The sequence below is a fragment of the Paramormyrops kingsleyae genome, chromosome 24 (genome assembly GCF_048594095.1).
Source record: "Paramormyrops kingsleyae isolate MSU_618 chromosome 24, PKINGS_0.4, whole genome shotgun sequence".
Classification (NCBI taxonomy): Eukaryota; Metazoa; Chordata; class Actinopteri; order Osteoglossiformes; family Mormyridae; genus Paramormyrops; species Paramormyrops kingsleyae.
Window position 1 is genome coordinate 8,348,772 of NC_132820.1, and position 15,050 is coordinate 8,363,821.

The following is a 15,050-nucleotide window of genomic DNA, read 5'->3' on the forward strand; positions in this document are numbered from 1 at the left end:
CTAACGAAGGCTGTCGGCGCGGGCTTTAACGTGCGCTCGGCTCATTAAGAGCTCTGGGCTCTCTCCGGGCGATTCAGGACTTATTTTTCACTTTTTTTTGTTTTTTTTTTTGTTTTACTAATTGATGTGTCAGATGCGGGCTGGTGAAACCAATCCCGGATCAGTGTCTGACATGTCAGTCTTCCCGTAATTAATTGCAGTTCAGTTGCCAGCTAGACTTAAGCCACCGGTGTCAGACATGCCCCCGACAGGTAAATCTCCAGTCGAAAATATCACCAGCTGCCTCCTCTCGGATTTCTAATGGGAATCCGCTGGTTTTATACCTCTGCCGACTGTGGCAAGATGTTTAGCTATGGGGCCGTGATTATTTTAGAGTCTAAAGGAGTTTAAGAGGCAGGTCAAAGTTCGCCACGGTGAGAAGTTTTACTGCTCTCTTACAATGTTGTGAAAATATCGGAAGGGTGGAATCGTCTGGGAAAGGCTTTCTGAACTGGGGCTTCATGTCTGAGATGTTAGATGGGGGAAGGAGGTTATGGCTGGTTTTTGGGGAGAGATGTTTATTGATTATTATTATTTTGTTGGTTTAGCGAAATTGTGGTGCTGTGTGAATGCCGGTGATGTATCTGAGAGGCGGGTGTGGGAAATTTTTCAGCGAGGGGCTCGTGTTTGTGTATTCGTCTTGCCCCCCACCCATGCTGTATATGAGGGATGATCTGTTTGCGGGAGCTAGTGCGACAGCAGCGGGTCAGTAGATGCATGCAGATGAGAATGTTCCGGGTGACGATTCATCAAAGCCGCACTTCCTCCACCACCACCACCTCCTCGCCGCCGTCGTACTCCCCAGCTTCATAGACGCCGTATTCGGCTTCAGAGTCCTCGCTAATTCTCCTCTTCTGTCACGTGTCGCCCACCTGTTCCTGCACCGATTTGTGTTCCTGTCATACCCCCCCCCCCCCCCCAGTTTGAATTTATCTGAATGTTTCTCACCATAATGAAGCAGAGAGTTCAGCACAATGGATATAAATGATAGTTATTCTCTATGTGCCACCTGGAGATTTATTTTCATGGAGTCTGGTCCCTGCTAGTTTTTTTTACTGAGCCTGTTTTTCAGACTCTAATGGCACATCTATGGCGCGCAGCGGGTAGGAAGACCTGCATTAAAGGGGACCCAGCTACAGTACTTTGCTAGCCTTCCACTTTTCATGTCATGGTGGTTCCTGTCATCTTTAATATCAAAGGAATTATTTGCATACTCCTTCACCTTGCATGGTGTTCAGGTGTTAAGTTTTTAATTAAAATGTTTCCAGACTCACCATACTCTGGTCCTTATGCTGGATGGTCCTCAAAGATTAGATCTAATTATTATTTTTTTTGCTCAAAGAATGAGTATAGTGGTGACTCATTTTTATTAATGCTGCTAATAAATTGTTTCCGGGGGGGAGGGATTTTTTTTTTTAGTTCCAATGAGCCTGTATCTGTTTCATCTTGGCAGCGGCTGATAAGGATGGGATTAAGAGGGATAGATTGGTCGTCGAGGAAGAATTGGATCAGATCGCGGTGATTTTTGGCAGGGAGTTATCGCCGTCGCCGTGGGGATGGAGCTGGTGGCGAGAGGCGGCAAGTTTCGGGAACAGGAAACCGAACAAGGAGCCTGCACTCCAGAGGGGCATTCCGGAACTTTTTATTACAATTTACCTATAACTGCTTGGCAGACACCCTCATTAAAGGGAACCTATTAGGCTCAAAGTGTAATCGGCCGGTTAACGAAGTAAACTCACCCCTGAGATTCCTGGCAATAATCCTGCCCATCAAGAAAACGTCATTGAAGGATGCAGGAGTGTGGGCTGGAATTCCAGGCTTTTTTCGGGTCCATCTGCTGTGGGGTCAGATATCCCCCCCACACCCCCGCGCCATGTCACTAATGCTAGCGCTAATGCTAACATAACCTGCAAAGGGGGGGCATTCAGGCTTCTCCGCATATAAAACCAGCCCCAACCTCCCCCCCATACTGACTGACAATGTCTCTCTGCGCAGGTGGGCTACGAGAACGCCGGCACAGTGGAGTTCCTGGTGGACAAGCATGGCAAGCACTACTTCATCGAAGTGAACTCCCGCCTGCAAGTGGAGCACACGGTCACTGAAGAGGTCACTGAGTGAGTGCCCCCCGCCCCGCCCTCGTCCTCATCGCCATCTGCAGGACACGTCCCTCTTTTTAATGACCAGTTTTGATATTCTAGCACTTTTGGCAAAGAAAGTTTCCACCTGTCAAAGATCTCAGACGCAGTGAGTGCCGGTTTCGTAACGAGATGAGCTTGTGGCGTGAAGTTCACCAGATGGCTGTTATGATTTTCGAAATGCGGTATCAGGAGCTGTCACTGTCCTCTGGATCGTCTACTCGGGCCTGGCAACACAAGACTCTTCCACTGTATGAAATGTGAGGCACTGCCTTAGCCTCGTTCCTAGGTACCAGTCTTTCCACACGTGAAATACCCTGTGATCTATGCTTTCCACACACCCATAAACATTTGCGTTGTTCTGATTCGTTTAGCAGCCGCTTTTATCCAAAGCGACCGGGTCAGACAGCCTGAGCAATTGGGTGACTAAGGGTCTTGCTCAGGAGCCCAACAGTGAAAGTCTGTCGACACTGGGATTTGAACTAGTGACCTTCTGGTCACAACATCTTACCTGGCTAAGTTACGTACCAGTGTGCCTTGTTTTGGCAAACACCCCACCACCCCCCCCTCCATACTCTCTGGATTGCTCCAGATGCACGATTCACAAATACATTATCTACCCAGCCTTTCATGGTCCCACTTGCCCATTACGAATCCCTTTTGGCCCTGATGGTAAATTTGAGGAGGTGACTCACTGTCGCTGGCCTTTCTGTACATGCAAGCTAGCACAGATTGTGACCCCATAATGTGGCTGCAGGACCTTAACCCTGCCTGCACGCTTTCCTGCTTACATCTGCCCGTTAACTGGCCCCCCCCCCCCACTCTCCCGGGTACACGCTTCTTCCTCCTCGTTGAGTCAGAAAAGCATGAGTAGCTTGGAGTGAAGGGATCCAGGTCCGTTTCGTTCTGAATATTAGCGGTGACGTCTGGGCCAGATGCGGCTGGATGGGGGTTGATGGGAAATGGCGGGCGTGACGGACAGCGATATTGGGGGTGGTGTGGGGCCCGCGTCTGAGCGCTGCGGATGCCGATGCGAGCCGCTCCTGCGTTTAACTTCCTGTTTGTGAAAGCAGAGATGAATATCGCTAGCAAAGTGCGATGGGATGGAACAGTATTGCAGTTTCCCGGAGTCACATCCTCCTAAAGGCCTTGCGGAGCTGCTGAGCCGCGGACCCTCATGACGGATGTTTGGCTGCGGCTGTTTGGTCTGTCACTCTGTCCCCTTACAGGTTGTCCCGTCACATTGCCTCCACCATCTGGACAATCGGCAAAATGGGGCAGGATGTTCAGCTGCCTCTTTTTGAGATGCGTCTTAAAATAAGAGAACGTCCATTCATACCCTGGAAATAGTAGCCGCTCGCCCTATTGATCACTTCTGAATGCCTCCAAATATTTCTGGAATCTTCTAAGAACATTGAATTCTTTTTCGAGGCCTGTTTTCTTTTTTTGTTTGTTTCTTTTACAATTTATTATTGCTGTTTTTGTTTTTATTTTGTTCTGGAGCACTCGGGTAACACGCGGTTTTCTGAGAAGTCAACGTGTGCGCAAGTTCCCCACCATGCAGACAGGGGGCAGTAGCTTCTCTGCTTCAGATGCTGTGAGAATCGACTTCCGCGCGCCTACCCTCTTTGCCCCCTATCCTTGGCAGCTGTCCCTCGCCTGTCATATAAACCCTGAGAGTATCTCCCGCGGATCAGCTGTAATATCGTCCCACCCGAGCGATTTGCCGGAGAGGCGGGCGCCCTTTGACTTCTCCAGATTGGGAACTATTAAAAACAGCCCAGACACACAAATTCGTATCCTTGGGGGGGGGTGGCGTAATCCAAGAATGTGTAGAAACTCCATCCGGAAGCTTCCCTGGACACTGGGCATCTATCAATTCAGTCAAGCCATCTGCCAGTTGGGATTTGTGACTTTAATGGATTGTTTTTGTGGGGGGGTGGTAAAATTTTCATTTCTTTTGACAGGTAGTTTTGATGTAGCTGCCATGCTCACAGCAATTTATTATTATTATTTTTTTTAAAGATTCCAGTAAATGGCCCCCGTTTTGTACTTAAGCAGCATCCTCTGTTCCTGTATGCACCCCCCCACCCCCCCCCAGCTCTATTTATCAGGGGGGTGTAAAAAAGTAAGCCGTATAAGTGCGGCTAGGTGCGTGTACGGGCCTGAATAATGCATCACCCTCAGAAGCACTCGCAGTCGAAGGGGAAATTAAACTCAAATTTGTCTCCTGCATATGAAAACGTTGTCGGAAAGTGATGACTGGCGCCGTTCTTCCTGCGGGGCGTGTGTGTGTGTGTGTGTGCGTGTGTGTGGCAGGAATATCAAACCGCTATGCATACATTGTGTAAGAGATTAGTTAGTCAGCGAGGTGCATGTATAAATGTGGGAATTCTGCACTGCGATTTGTGTATGTTACTGTTTCCTGTGTATGAACTATGGGGGAAAACTTCTTCCTCTCTTCTCTCCCGGAGTATTGCGCATTCCCACTGCGCTCAGTTTAAGCGGTTATTCAGTAAGCGGTTCTAAGTGCTGATTTTTCTGTTGTCTTTAGCCACCGAGGGCTATTCTGGGAACTCTGGTGCTCAGACGTTCTCCATCTTCATCTCCAGCTGCAGTGGACTGTCGGGGATGGGGAGGCCGTCAGTAAAATAAAGCATAAATGTATTTTATTTTTCATTGTGTGTGGCTATGAAGTGGTGAGGTACGGCGGGGTCTGGGGGGGGGCAGCTGGGTTCGCGTTTTACTTTGCGACTCGCAATACGTGGGCGCCTCCGTCTGGCCGCAGCTGCTGCCTCCGCCAGGCTCGCTCGTGCGGCAGGGCCGGTCTGTTTAAATGCGACGCCCCTCCCCCGCAGCCATGCCAGGTTCAGCCAAGGTGTTGCGCTGGAACCGTTTTGTATCATACGGCTGTGAAGTCCGGTCAGCCAATGAATTTGCTGTGTCTGTGACCCCCGCTTCCCCCCCCCCCCCTCCCCCGCAGCGTGGACCTGGTGCATGCCCAGCTGCACATCTGCGAGGGCCGCAGCCTGCCGGACCTGGGCCTTAAGCAGGACAACATCCGCATCAATGGCAGCGCCATCCAGTGCCGCGTGACCACCGAGGACCCGGCCCGCGGCTTCCAGCCCGACACGGGCCGCCTAGAGGTACGTCCATCTGCCCTCCGTCCATAACCCAGGGCCTCCGTAGGTGGTTGCTAGGGTGTTGCTAGGTATCGCTACATGGTTGCTAGGGTGTCGCTATGCGGTTGCCTCACGATCTGGAAGTTACCGGGTGCAGCCTGGTCCACCCTTAAAGCCGTCCCCGTAGAGTTAGACCGGACGGGGGGTCCGGGAAGGTCGCAGCATGCAGGGGGAGGGGCCGCCGATTAGGTTGCATTTTTGCGTTGGTGGTTGCGGGATTTTCACGATGGCGTATAATTAGGCATGAGTCAGTCTGACGTGATGGATGGGCTGAGATGGTGTGTGTGTGTGTGTGTGTGTGTGTGTGTGTGTGTGTGTGTGTGTGTGTGTGTGTGTGTGAGATGCGATGCGGCCCAGAGCAGCTGCCGGGACGAGACCCTGTGGTTTCCACATCAGCCACGACAGTCTGTTAGGCTCGGACGCCGCGCTGTGGGGTCTGGCCTGCCAGTTAGCTTTCGGATGATTCAGGAGGAAGGGGGGGGGGGGGGCAGTGACTGGTTGTTTGTGGGTGTATTCTGGTTTAATGGGAGCGATTGTCAGGAAGGCAGTTAGAGACAGACTTGTGGGGAGATGGAGAGTGATGGAGTTTAAATGGAGTGTCATGTCCCGTCCCCCCGAAACGCTGTACCAGGAAACGGCAGGAGTAGGCTGCCTTCCTCCGATACGCATTCCCGCCAGCCACAACCCATCGTCAAACCCCCCCCCCTCTTTGTGGGGTGTGGTGGGGGGGGGCAACATGGCCCCAGCGTCATCTGCATGAGGAGTGTCTTCGAAAGTGCTCCTCTGTCCCGTGCACGACACGGCCTTCGTAAATACACCTGCGTTGTATCTGACCCCCCCCCCCCCCCCCAAAAAAAAAACACAGCGCTCTGATCGTGATTCATGGTAATTACATCATGCTAATTACATCGTGATTCATGCTAATTACATCTATGCCACACAGGGAGTTGGGAAATTATCGCATGCAGGAAAAAAACGGCGGGGCGTCCAGGCGGCACGTGTGGATTAGCAGGCGTCAGATCGCGCTGCTGGGGGGGGGGCAGTGTGTGACCAGTCACATCCCCCCTACCGCACTCCCCGCTACCCCAGCATGCTGAAAGCTGTGGGCATTGCTGCTGAAGTTGTTCTCCCTAACTGGTTCTGGCACCGAGACACACTCTCTCTCTCTCTCTCTCTCTCTCTCTCTCTCTCTCTCTCTGTCTCTCTCTCTCTCTCACACACACACGCACCCCCCCGCCCCCCCACCTCCCACACTTTTTCGCTCTGTCAGCACGGACAGCGCTGGCCACTCTGTTCCCCCAGAGAACACCACCCACCCGTCTGCTACTGCGGCGGTGGGAGGACAACCCCCCCCCCCCTTAGCTCAAAGACATCTGGCCCCCCTGTATCCTCATGAGTGGGCTGTCGAGCCCAGCGTGACTGTCATGTGACTGCCCTGAGTGGGGGGGGGCTGCTCAGACTGATTTCACGCTGGCCAGGCGGGTCGGGCCCGAGCTACGCCGAGTGTGGAGAGACGGGAGTGTTTATCGGGGGGGACGCACAACACTGTGGCTGTGTTTACAGCGGCTTTACAGCACGCCCTGCACTGGGGGGGGGGGGGGCAGGGAGAGTGGTGGTGGCCACCCGGGCTGTCCGATAAGCGGCGAGGAGTCACCGGAGGCTGGGGGGCGTTTATGGCGGGGTGCTGGCCCGGATCTCCAGCGCGTTATCTGTAGTAGGTGTGTGTGTGTGTTTGTCTCTTGCATCCCGTTCACACCTCAGCCAGCGTGAGAATGTGGGCCGTGATGCAGCCTAGCCCAGACTGACACACCTTTCTGCTGCTATCTCCTCTTTGCAAGGCCTTCGTCTGTTAACGGTGCGTGTACGAACCTCCCCGAAGACACAACGGCTAATACCGAGAACTGTGCCGTAATACGACTGAAAGCCTTTATTATTATTAAGCAAAAGAACAATATTTTTGTAGAGCTGATTGGATCTGCTCAAGATGGATGGATGGATTGATCCCCAGATTTGGCATTGATTATGCATGTATAGGACTGACCTTGAAGTTGGCTGAAAGGTGATCTTGTTTTCTGGTGGATGTATACAGCTTTCAGCTGATTGGCCCCCTGAGTTCCCTCTCCCCTGTCACTCGGCGATTCGCACCGTCTCATTGGATGATGATAATGTCCTGCCGCATCCCATTCAGTGGGATGTCGAATTTCCTCCCCCAACACGTTAGTGACTCCGAGTGCGGATAATGTCTTGGGGTGTCTGCTACGTAAACAAAGGCTCACACAATATAATTAATGCGGCCGCTCGATTCCACCGGGCTGTTATGCAACAGTTAAGCCGAAGACGCAGCCGTTTGGCTGCATCGCTTCTCCCCCGTACGCGAGCTTCACAATCACGCCCCACGTGGGCTCATTTGAAGGCGAATGCGTTGCAGTACAGCCCGGGTCCGTCATTTGCATTTAAATTGTCTGCATAGCTACAGATGTGAGACTCCTCCGTCTGAAGTAACGTTAAGATAAAGAAGAATTGAAGCACGTATTTGTGACCCGTGGCGGTTTACGGGGGCCTTTAATAAAGCTGGTTGCTTAATGTTTTTTTTTTTGAGAGTATAGTGTGGGGTTTGGAATTCAGGCAAAGCGCACGACCTGTTTTTCTTGCGTAATCGATGGTTTAGCGTTTCGACAGGACGACAAGTGGAGAATCTTTGCCGTTTTTGCCAATTAACATTATTAGCAGAGGTAGGGATACGTCGGTAGTTACGGCAGAGGTGGGACCATGTTTTCGTAGCTCGTTTGAAGGAGTCGTCTATTCCGCGGATTTGAGGGGGCGGGGTTTCATCCGTGCAAGCTCCCGGCTGACAGGGATTTTAAAATCAACGCGATGTCTCCGCTAAACGCTGGATGTTATTCACTGACATGCCGCACATCTGGCCCCCCTCCCTCTGGCTGACGCCGGAAGGGCTCCCGGGACTCCGGCGATTCACAAATCAGCGGGTGTTTGTCTCCGGAGGAGGAGAGGAGAGGGCCGCGACCACCCGAGGCCGCGGATCTGAGCAGGTCGTTCGCACCGAGCTGCTGAAGGACGTCCCTTCTCTGGTCCTGCTTTTACGTGCTTTAATGCTGGTTTTCTAAATAAGTCTCAGAAAAAAAACAGAAAGCTTCATACTGTTTAAAAAAAAAAACAAAAAAAAAAAAACAACGAAATAGGGTGTATGTTCTCACAGTTCGAGAAGTGTATTTGCAGATCATGATTCCACCTGACATCCAATCTCCCCCCCTCGCCCCTCCACTTGGGCGCTCTCCTGCCCCCCCCCAAAGACGGCATGTTCAGTCACGGTGTAGGATGATGGCAGGCAGTGAGATTTTCTTATCCCCTGTCTGGGTTTGGATGGTTCCTGGATCTGCCTTTAGTGTTTTTGTCTCCGGATGGGGCTGAATCAGGCTTCAGATATGCAAATGTGCACCCAGTAGGACATTTTTTCAGTGGGAGTGGAGCCATGCAGGCAGAATTTACCGGAACGGCTTTGGTCTGGGGCGGGGATTTTGGTGTTCTTCGGTGAAGTCATATTCAGTGCTGACGAACGCAGGTGCTAGTTGTGTTTTTCTTCTTTTATATTTTTTTAAGATCTCAGCTCCTTGGGTAAACGGGCCTCCTTGGCACCGGAAGGTTATCAGATCGCGGAGGTTAATGCGGCTGGATTAAAGAGGCCAGGGTCAGTCTGCGTGGACCGCCTTAAGGGCACCGGTAAATATCCGGAGACGGCGGCCGCGGCTGTTGGCCAAAAGCGGCTAATCGTTAAGGGGTCTCTCCGGGGCCGTAGCAACCTATTTAATGCGCGACTGTAGAGCTGCAAGCGTCTGCGGGTGGAATACGGCCGGCGAGCCGAGCGCCGAGCAGGGAGCGGGGGAAGCGGGCCTCCCGCGGACAGACCTTCAGCTACTTAACCTGAATCCCTGCCGCTGGAGGGGCAGCTCTCGATAAAGGCTTCGGCTGGACCAATCACCCGCGAGAAGAGTCTCGAGGCGGAGCCACGCCTCCCCGGCTTAAAAACCCCAGCTTGGCTGTGTGATCGTATTAATGGTCATGTGATCATTAAATGCTTCATTATATCTTAATGGGATATTCAGTTTAAGTAATAGTGTCCATGTTCCTTCATCTTTGATAGACCTTCTGCTCTCCCTCTTCTTTTTTCCCTTTTTGGTAGCAGGGGGGGGGGGGTTGGCATCGCGGGCAAGCGTGCGCCTCGCTAAATCATACACCCACCACCCACATGGGTCGTGTGCCCGCACCTTTAAATAAATTGCCTGTTTTCTCCCAGTCCCGCATCGTTGCCGGGGACGCTTCCACGCTCTGACAGAATTCCTTCAGGCCCTCCGATGGACTAGAAGCGGCCCGTAACAGTTTCCCGTGTCGAGACGGCCGTCATTACCCTCCCGCAGCCCAGAGCGACTCGTACTCCCCGGTCCGTAATGAAACGCTCTCCAGACTCGCACTCTCCATCGGGGTGGGGGGGGGGGGGTTTAATGAAATCTCCTCGTCTTTCGCCTTTTTACCGTCGCTTGTTCAGTCCATTACTGAGCCTGTGTATCCTCACCCCTCCAGTCTCCTCTTCTCTCTCGCCTTACTTTCCGGCACATTCTATGTACTTAGCGGAGCCTCTCTTAAGCATCATTCTTCCATCCGTCCTCTTTAGTGATTCTTTTTCCTCCATACATGCCCCACCCCCTTCCTCCTCTCTCGTGTCTCCCAGATCCCCCCCCCCACCCCCCCGCCAATCTATCCCGCTCCACTGATCACCTCATTGGCCGTATGCCACGGATCGCCCCCCCTCCTGCCTTCATTTCCAGGCTGTCCTACCTCCGATCCCAGATGCACGTCTAATCTAATTAAGAGTAATATTTACATTACCACTAGAGTCTCACTGGTGTTTTTCTTCGACTCATTAGTTTTTTTTTTCCTGCACGATGGGGGGATGTCTCCCCCTCTCCCCCCCCCACGTAGACAAACACCAGGGTTACCAATGGAGACGGAATGCGGTTCTGCTGCTCCGCTTGCGGTCGGCCTTTCTGTGGTCATCGGTGCAAAGGGCAAGTGTCTGGCCGCATCTACCGAGACGCGCTGGTGCCCTAAGCATGGCGATCCGGCGAAGAAGGGGTCCGGGGAAGGGCATTGTGGGTAATCTGGAGCGACAAGGCTCAGCTGTGCCGAAGATGCTCGTAACACCTTTACAAATGTTTATGTGATGCTTATGGATGTTATCTCTGGATGTGGCGTTGCTAAGCAACACGTTTAAGGGCCCATCTAGCACCTTTTGGCAGTGTCACGCTTTCATAGATATTAATTAAAACATTCATTAGTGAGGCTTAGATTAAAGGGCTCTGTTTGACATTCTCTGCTAAAGTTGGATTTTCTGAAGGTCGTTTTACGTCATTTCTGGCCTGAAACTTCTGTTCCGTTACAGAAAATGCTGAAAGGCCACAAGCCACAAGGTTGTGGGTTCAAATCCTGAATGTGTGCGTGTGGTGTTTCCTTTGGGTACTCTGGTGTCCTGCCTATTTCCTGCATGCGTACGCCTGTCATTCTGTCCAGGGTGTCCCATGCCTCGTACCCTCTGATTCCTGGGATGGGGTCACAGCGGGTGAACCCCAGCAGGAGGGCTTGGTACAGCACCTTCGGACACCAGCCTGTTAAGGCCAGATCATCATCGTCGTCTTGCTGCCTTGGTGTTCTGGTCCACAGACTCTTGTCTGTCACGTTGTCAGTGATGGTGCCGCAAGCTCTGAACGTGGCATCCTTGGACCTCAGTCACCCAGCTGTGTAAATGATATCCACTGCCTGGTGGCTGAGGGAGAGTGCCCCCTAGGGGCTGAGCTGTGTAAAGGCACTCTGTTTGTTTTTTTCCCTTTAGCTTGTTCCCAGCGAACAAGGGCCCAGTGTTCCCCGGCTCTCTGTAGCTACAGCCAACAGTGGCCCGGCTTGCTTGCCCAGTGCCACATTTGATGTCTTATCTGAGGGTTTTGGGGGGGGGGGGGTAGGCAATGTGTTGTGGGAGGGGGGGGTGGTTAGAAAAGCTGAATATGAGGCGGCTGCTGTAGCTGTCAGGAGAGGCAGGGGGTGTCGTGACCTACTTTTTTTGGGAGGGGGGGGGCACAGATGGATTTACGAAGAGGAAGATGGGATTGGCTGCCGGCCATCTTGGATTGTCTGGTTGCCATGGCGACCGGGATGTGTTCTGGTCGGCTTGTCACGCGCTCCGGCACCTATGCTTTTTATTTTATCTATCTATTTATTTTTTTTTGAATTTTTTTTCTTTTTTACCCCCCCCATCAACCTCGTCTCCCTCCATGTGCGCCTCCGGACTGCTCTCAGTCTGTTGCGATGCCACTGCCCACTGGTCTGATGGAGTGACCATGAGATGCCGATTGGCATGACAAGGAGATGGCCTTGGCTCCCTGAATGCCCCCCCCCCCCCCCCCCCCATCACCCCCGCCATCATCTGCTCGTGCTGTAAGACGCCCTCACTGCGTATCCTAACCATGCATATTATTAGCTTGTTCTCAGATGTTCAGAGATGAGAGGGTTCAAGATTATAGCGTGTGGGCGTCCTCCACACTGTTCCCATAAGCACTGCTCCGCCAGTATACGGGGTTCATTCTGAAGTCTCCAGCTTTCTGGAAAGTTCCCAGGTTGTTGCTGCGTTACTGACTAAGTGGGCGCTATGATGTCACTTGATCCCACGGGCCTTGCATGCGGAGGAGGACGTAGGTTTAACTCACCCACTCCTCCCCCTATGCCCCCCCCCGCACTGATACGCACCTCTGTCTTCAATAAGCGACAGCACGCCCGCCCGACAGTTTGGCAATGGCGAAGGGCAAAAAAAAACGGTCTTCCGTTTGACCCTCGAGGCAGCCGGTGACGCTCAACTGGGCCGTGACGTTGCTGGCATTTTTTTTTCCCTGTGTCAGGCAGCACTCAGGCCTGAGGGAATCGAGTGGGTCAGCGCCAATGCTGATGTATGTGGAAGTGTCGCATTAGGAGGTACTGCAGCTCCAATGTCATTAAGGGAAGCCATGTTGAAACAAGCCTGGGCGAATTGGTGTGGATCTATATACTGGGACTGAGTGTAGAACTGTCCACATAGAGGTGGGCAGATTGTGTAAGCCCGGAGTTCTGTAACGAGGCTTTACTTCTGCTGGTCCTGCACCTTCACACTAACCGGCATCGTTAGATAAGCAGGGCCCGGACCTCTTAATGCCTCCAGTTGGAGAATCAATTCTGGAGTCTGTCCCGAATTTAACCGGCAGTTAATGAAGACGCGAGCAGGTTTAGCATAATCGTGTTTTGAGGGCTTCGGCCAAGGTTCCTGAATTTTGATTCATACCTTCCCCCCCCCCACTCCCGCCAAAGCATTCCAGTGGTCTAATCTGCCACCCTCCCGCACACACTCTTAACCGTACCTGGAGCCATCTGGCCAGAGATGATCTGATGTCAGCACCAGTTTGAAAGGACCAGTACTAAGCATGAAGTTGTGTGGTCTGAGTGCTGAGAGCAGCACGTTTTTTTAAAAAAAAATTTTTATACTTACATCATGCTAGTAGTAGGACAGTCTATTCAGGACAGAATTTGCTCGCTTAGTCCCAAGGCGGCTGTGGATGATGTCACTAGGTGTGATCGGAAGGTACGTCTTATTTGCTAGCATGCGAATGGGCAACACTCAATTTGGTGTTTAAAGAAAACAAAAGCCAAAGCTAAGGAATATCACGCTCAATACGTCTAGGCGTATAAATATTGTGTTGCCCATCAGAGGATAGTGGACTGGAGTCTGCAATGTTCAAAGCAATTTGAACTGTGCCCAGGACAGAAGCTGGAGAGGAACATTTCAAATATTTATGGGTCTCTCTTTATTTTTTAGGATGAAATTTTGGGTTTACTGCTGTCCTGTGGCTGAGCTTTAAGTTAAGGTCTGACTGCAGGCACTTTGAGTGTAGCAGGTCCTGATGATGGTTGAAATTATGTCCCAGTACAGCGAAGTCTATTCCTAGGAGGTGGACTTGTGGTCGACCTCCTAGGAGTTTAGTCTGTGGTCTCCTCCTTTCTTTGCCAATTGTTGGTAATTGTGGGACAAAAAAATAAAGACCACTTCTGTCCAGCAGACCCAATCTAAGCAAGTTTCATCTGAAGGTGCAGCGATTGTTGACCTCCATGGTGGGGGTCATAAGAAACTGCCCCAACAGCTGGGAGACCGGAGTTTTTGTTGAGATGTGAATTCACTTCAGGAAAAATCCCTTGATCTCAGTGGCTCTTGGAATTGCAGGAAGGTTGAGTTGCTGCAGGAGCCTGTTTGAGAGGAGCCAACTACCGTACCCATGTAAATCTTAATCAGTGGGAGCCGGGGACATCGTAGTCAAGGTAGAGGTTATTCTTTAGCACCGGAATGCTCGCTCTCTTGATGAGGATGGACTATGCCTGCAAACTCGTGACAGACCACTTGCACGGCCGCGTCCACAAATGGCATTCCCGCGCTCCATTTCACGTCTGCCGTCTCCAGGCAGCATGCCGTGACATTTTTATGCCCCTGATTGGCTCCAACTGAGTCGTCGTTCCTTGCTTGGGGAACTGGCAGGGGCGTGGGCGCTCTATAGACGTACTTCCTCGGTTCTGAATTGACCTCCCTCCGGTTAGGCTAAATCAAACCAATTGTCAGGGTAATTGAGCGAAATTGGTGACTCTCGGGGCTATAAGCTCTACTGTTCCTTTATCGGAATTTTGAAACGGAATCGTGTCAGCACTTCCGTATGGATAAGAGTGGATTGGATGAAGGATGAAGGGAGAGGAGGAGGAGAAGTCAGCTGGTGAATCTCTACCGACTTTCAGCTAGCTTTTTCTAGCCCCCCCCCCCCAATGTGACCTACAGAGACACGCCTCAAGTCAATGAAACTATCATGATAGATGTTCACAGGAATCTGCTTGACATTAATCAAATGTTACCTTGTTTAATGTGAGGAAATGCTGGCTGCCTGTGATTGGGCCATTTCTACCCTTGCGTGGTAGCTGTGGAGTTAACCCTTGCCTTGCCCATTATTCCTCCCCCCCCCGTCCAGGTCTTCCGCAGTGGAGAGGGAATGGGCATCCGGCTGGACAGCGCCTCTGCCTTCCAGGGTGCAGTGATATCGCCTCACTACGACTCCCTCCTCGTCAAGGTCATCGCCAGCGGCAAGGACCTGCCCACAGCGGCCGCCAAGATGAGCCGTGCACTGGCAGAGTTCCGCATCCGCGGCGTCAAGGTACACCCCCTGGCTCGGATTAGCTTGCGATTGGTTTGATGCGGCTCCAAAGAACTGGCTAATTATCAGATCGGGGTTCCACCTGGATTTCTGGCCTGTTTGGTAATCTAATAATTAGAGCTCCTTCATGTCTTCCGAGAGGCTTGTGCAAGTCCACGTGGTTTGCTGTCTAAATTGAGATGCAGCTAACTGGATTTTATTAAAATAGTTTGTTCTGTTCAACATTGATATTGTGCAAATAAGCCTTTTAAATATAGAAGCATTATATTTTTGGGAATGGGTTGACAGTCTTCTTATTTCTACTTTATAAGTACTGCTAACAAATACACCAGGTCCCAGGACTGAACCCTGAGGGACACCTTTTAAAAAAAGCTGCTGATGGACACGTATCCTGCAGTCAGGAACTCTTCACTGAC

The 15,050-nt window shown here is 51.7% G+C and overlaps 1 protein-coding gene across 4 annotated transcripts in view; it reads left to right on the forward strand.

The window, feature by feature from the left end:
- The window catches only part of pcxa (pyruvate carboxylase a), an 85,452-nt gene that overhangs the window by 21,837 nt on the left and 48,565 nt on the right, over window positions 1-15,050 (forward strand). For all 4 annotated transcript variants that reach the window (XM_072706500.1, XM_072706501.1, XM_072706502.1 and 1 more), the window contains exons 8-10: window positions 2,035-2,153; window positions 5,158-5,320; window positions 14,452-14,634. In XM_072706500.1, the coding sequence (XP_072562601.1) occupies window positions 2,035-2,153; window positions 5,158-5,320; window positions 14,452-14,634 (465 nt within the window). The remainder of the gene's footprint in view (window positions 1-2,034; window positions 2,154-5,157; window positions 5,321-14,451; window positions 14,635-15,050) is intronic.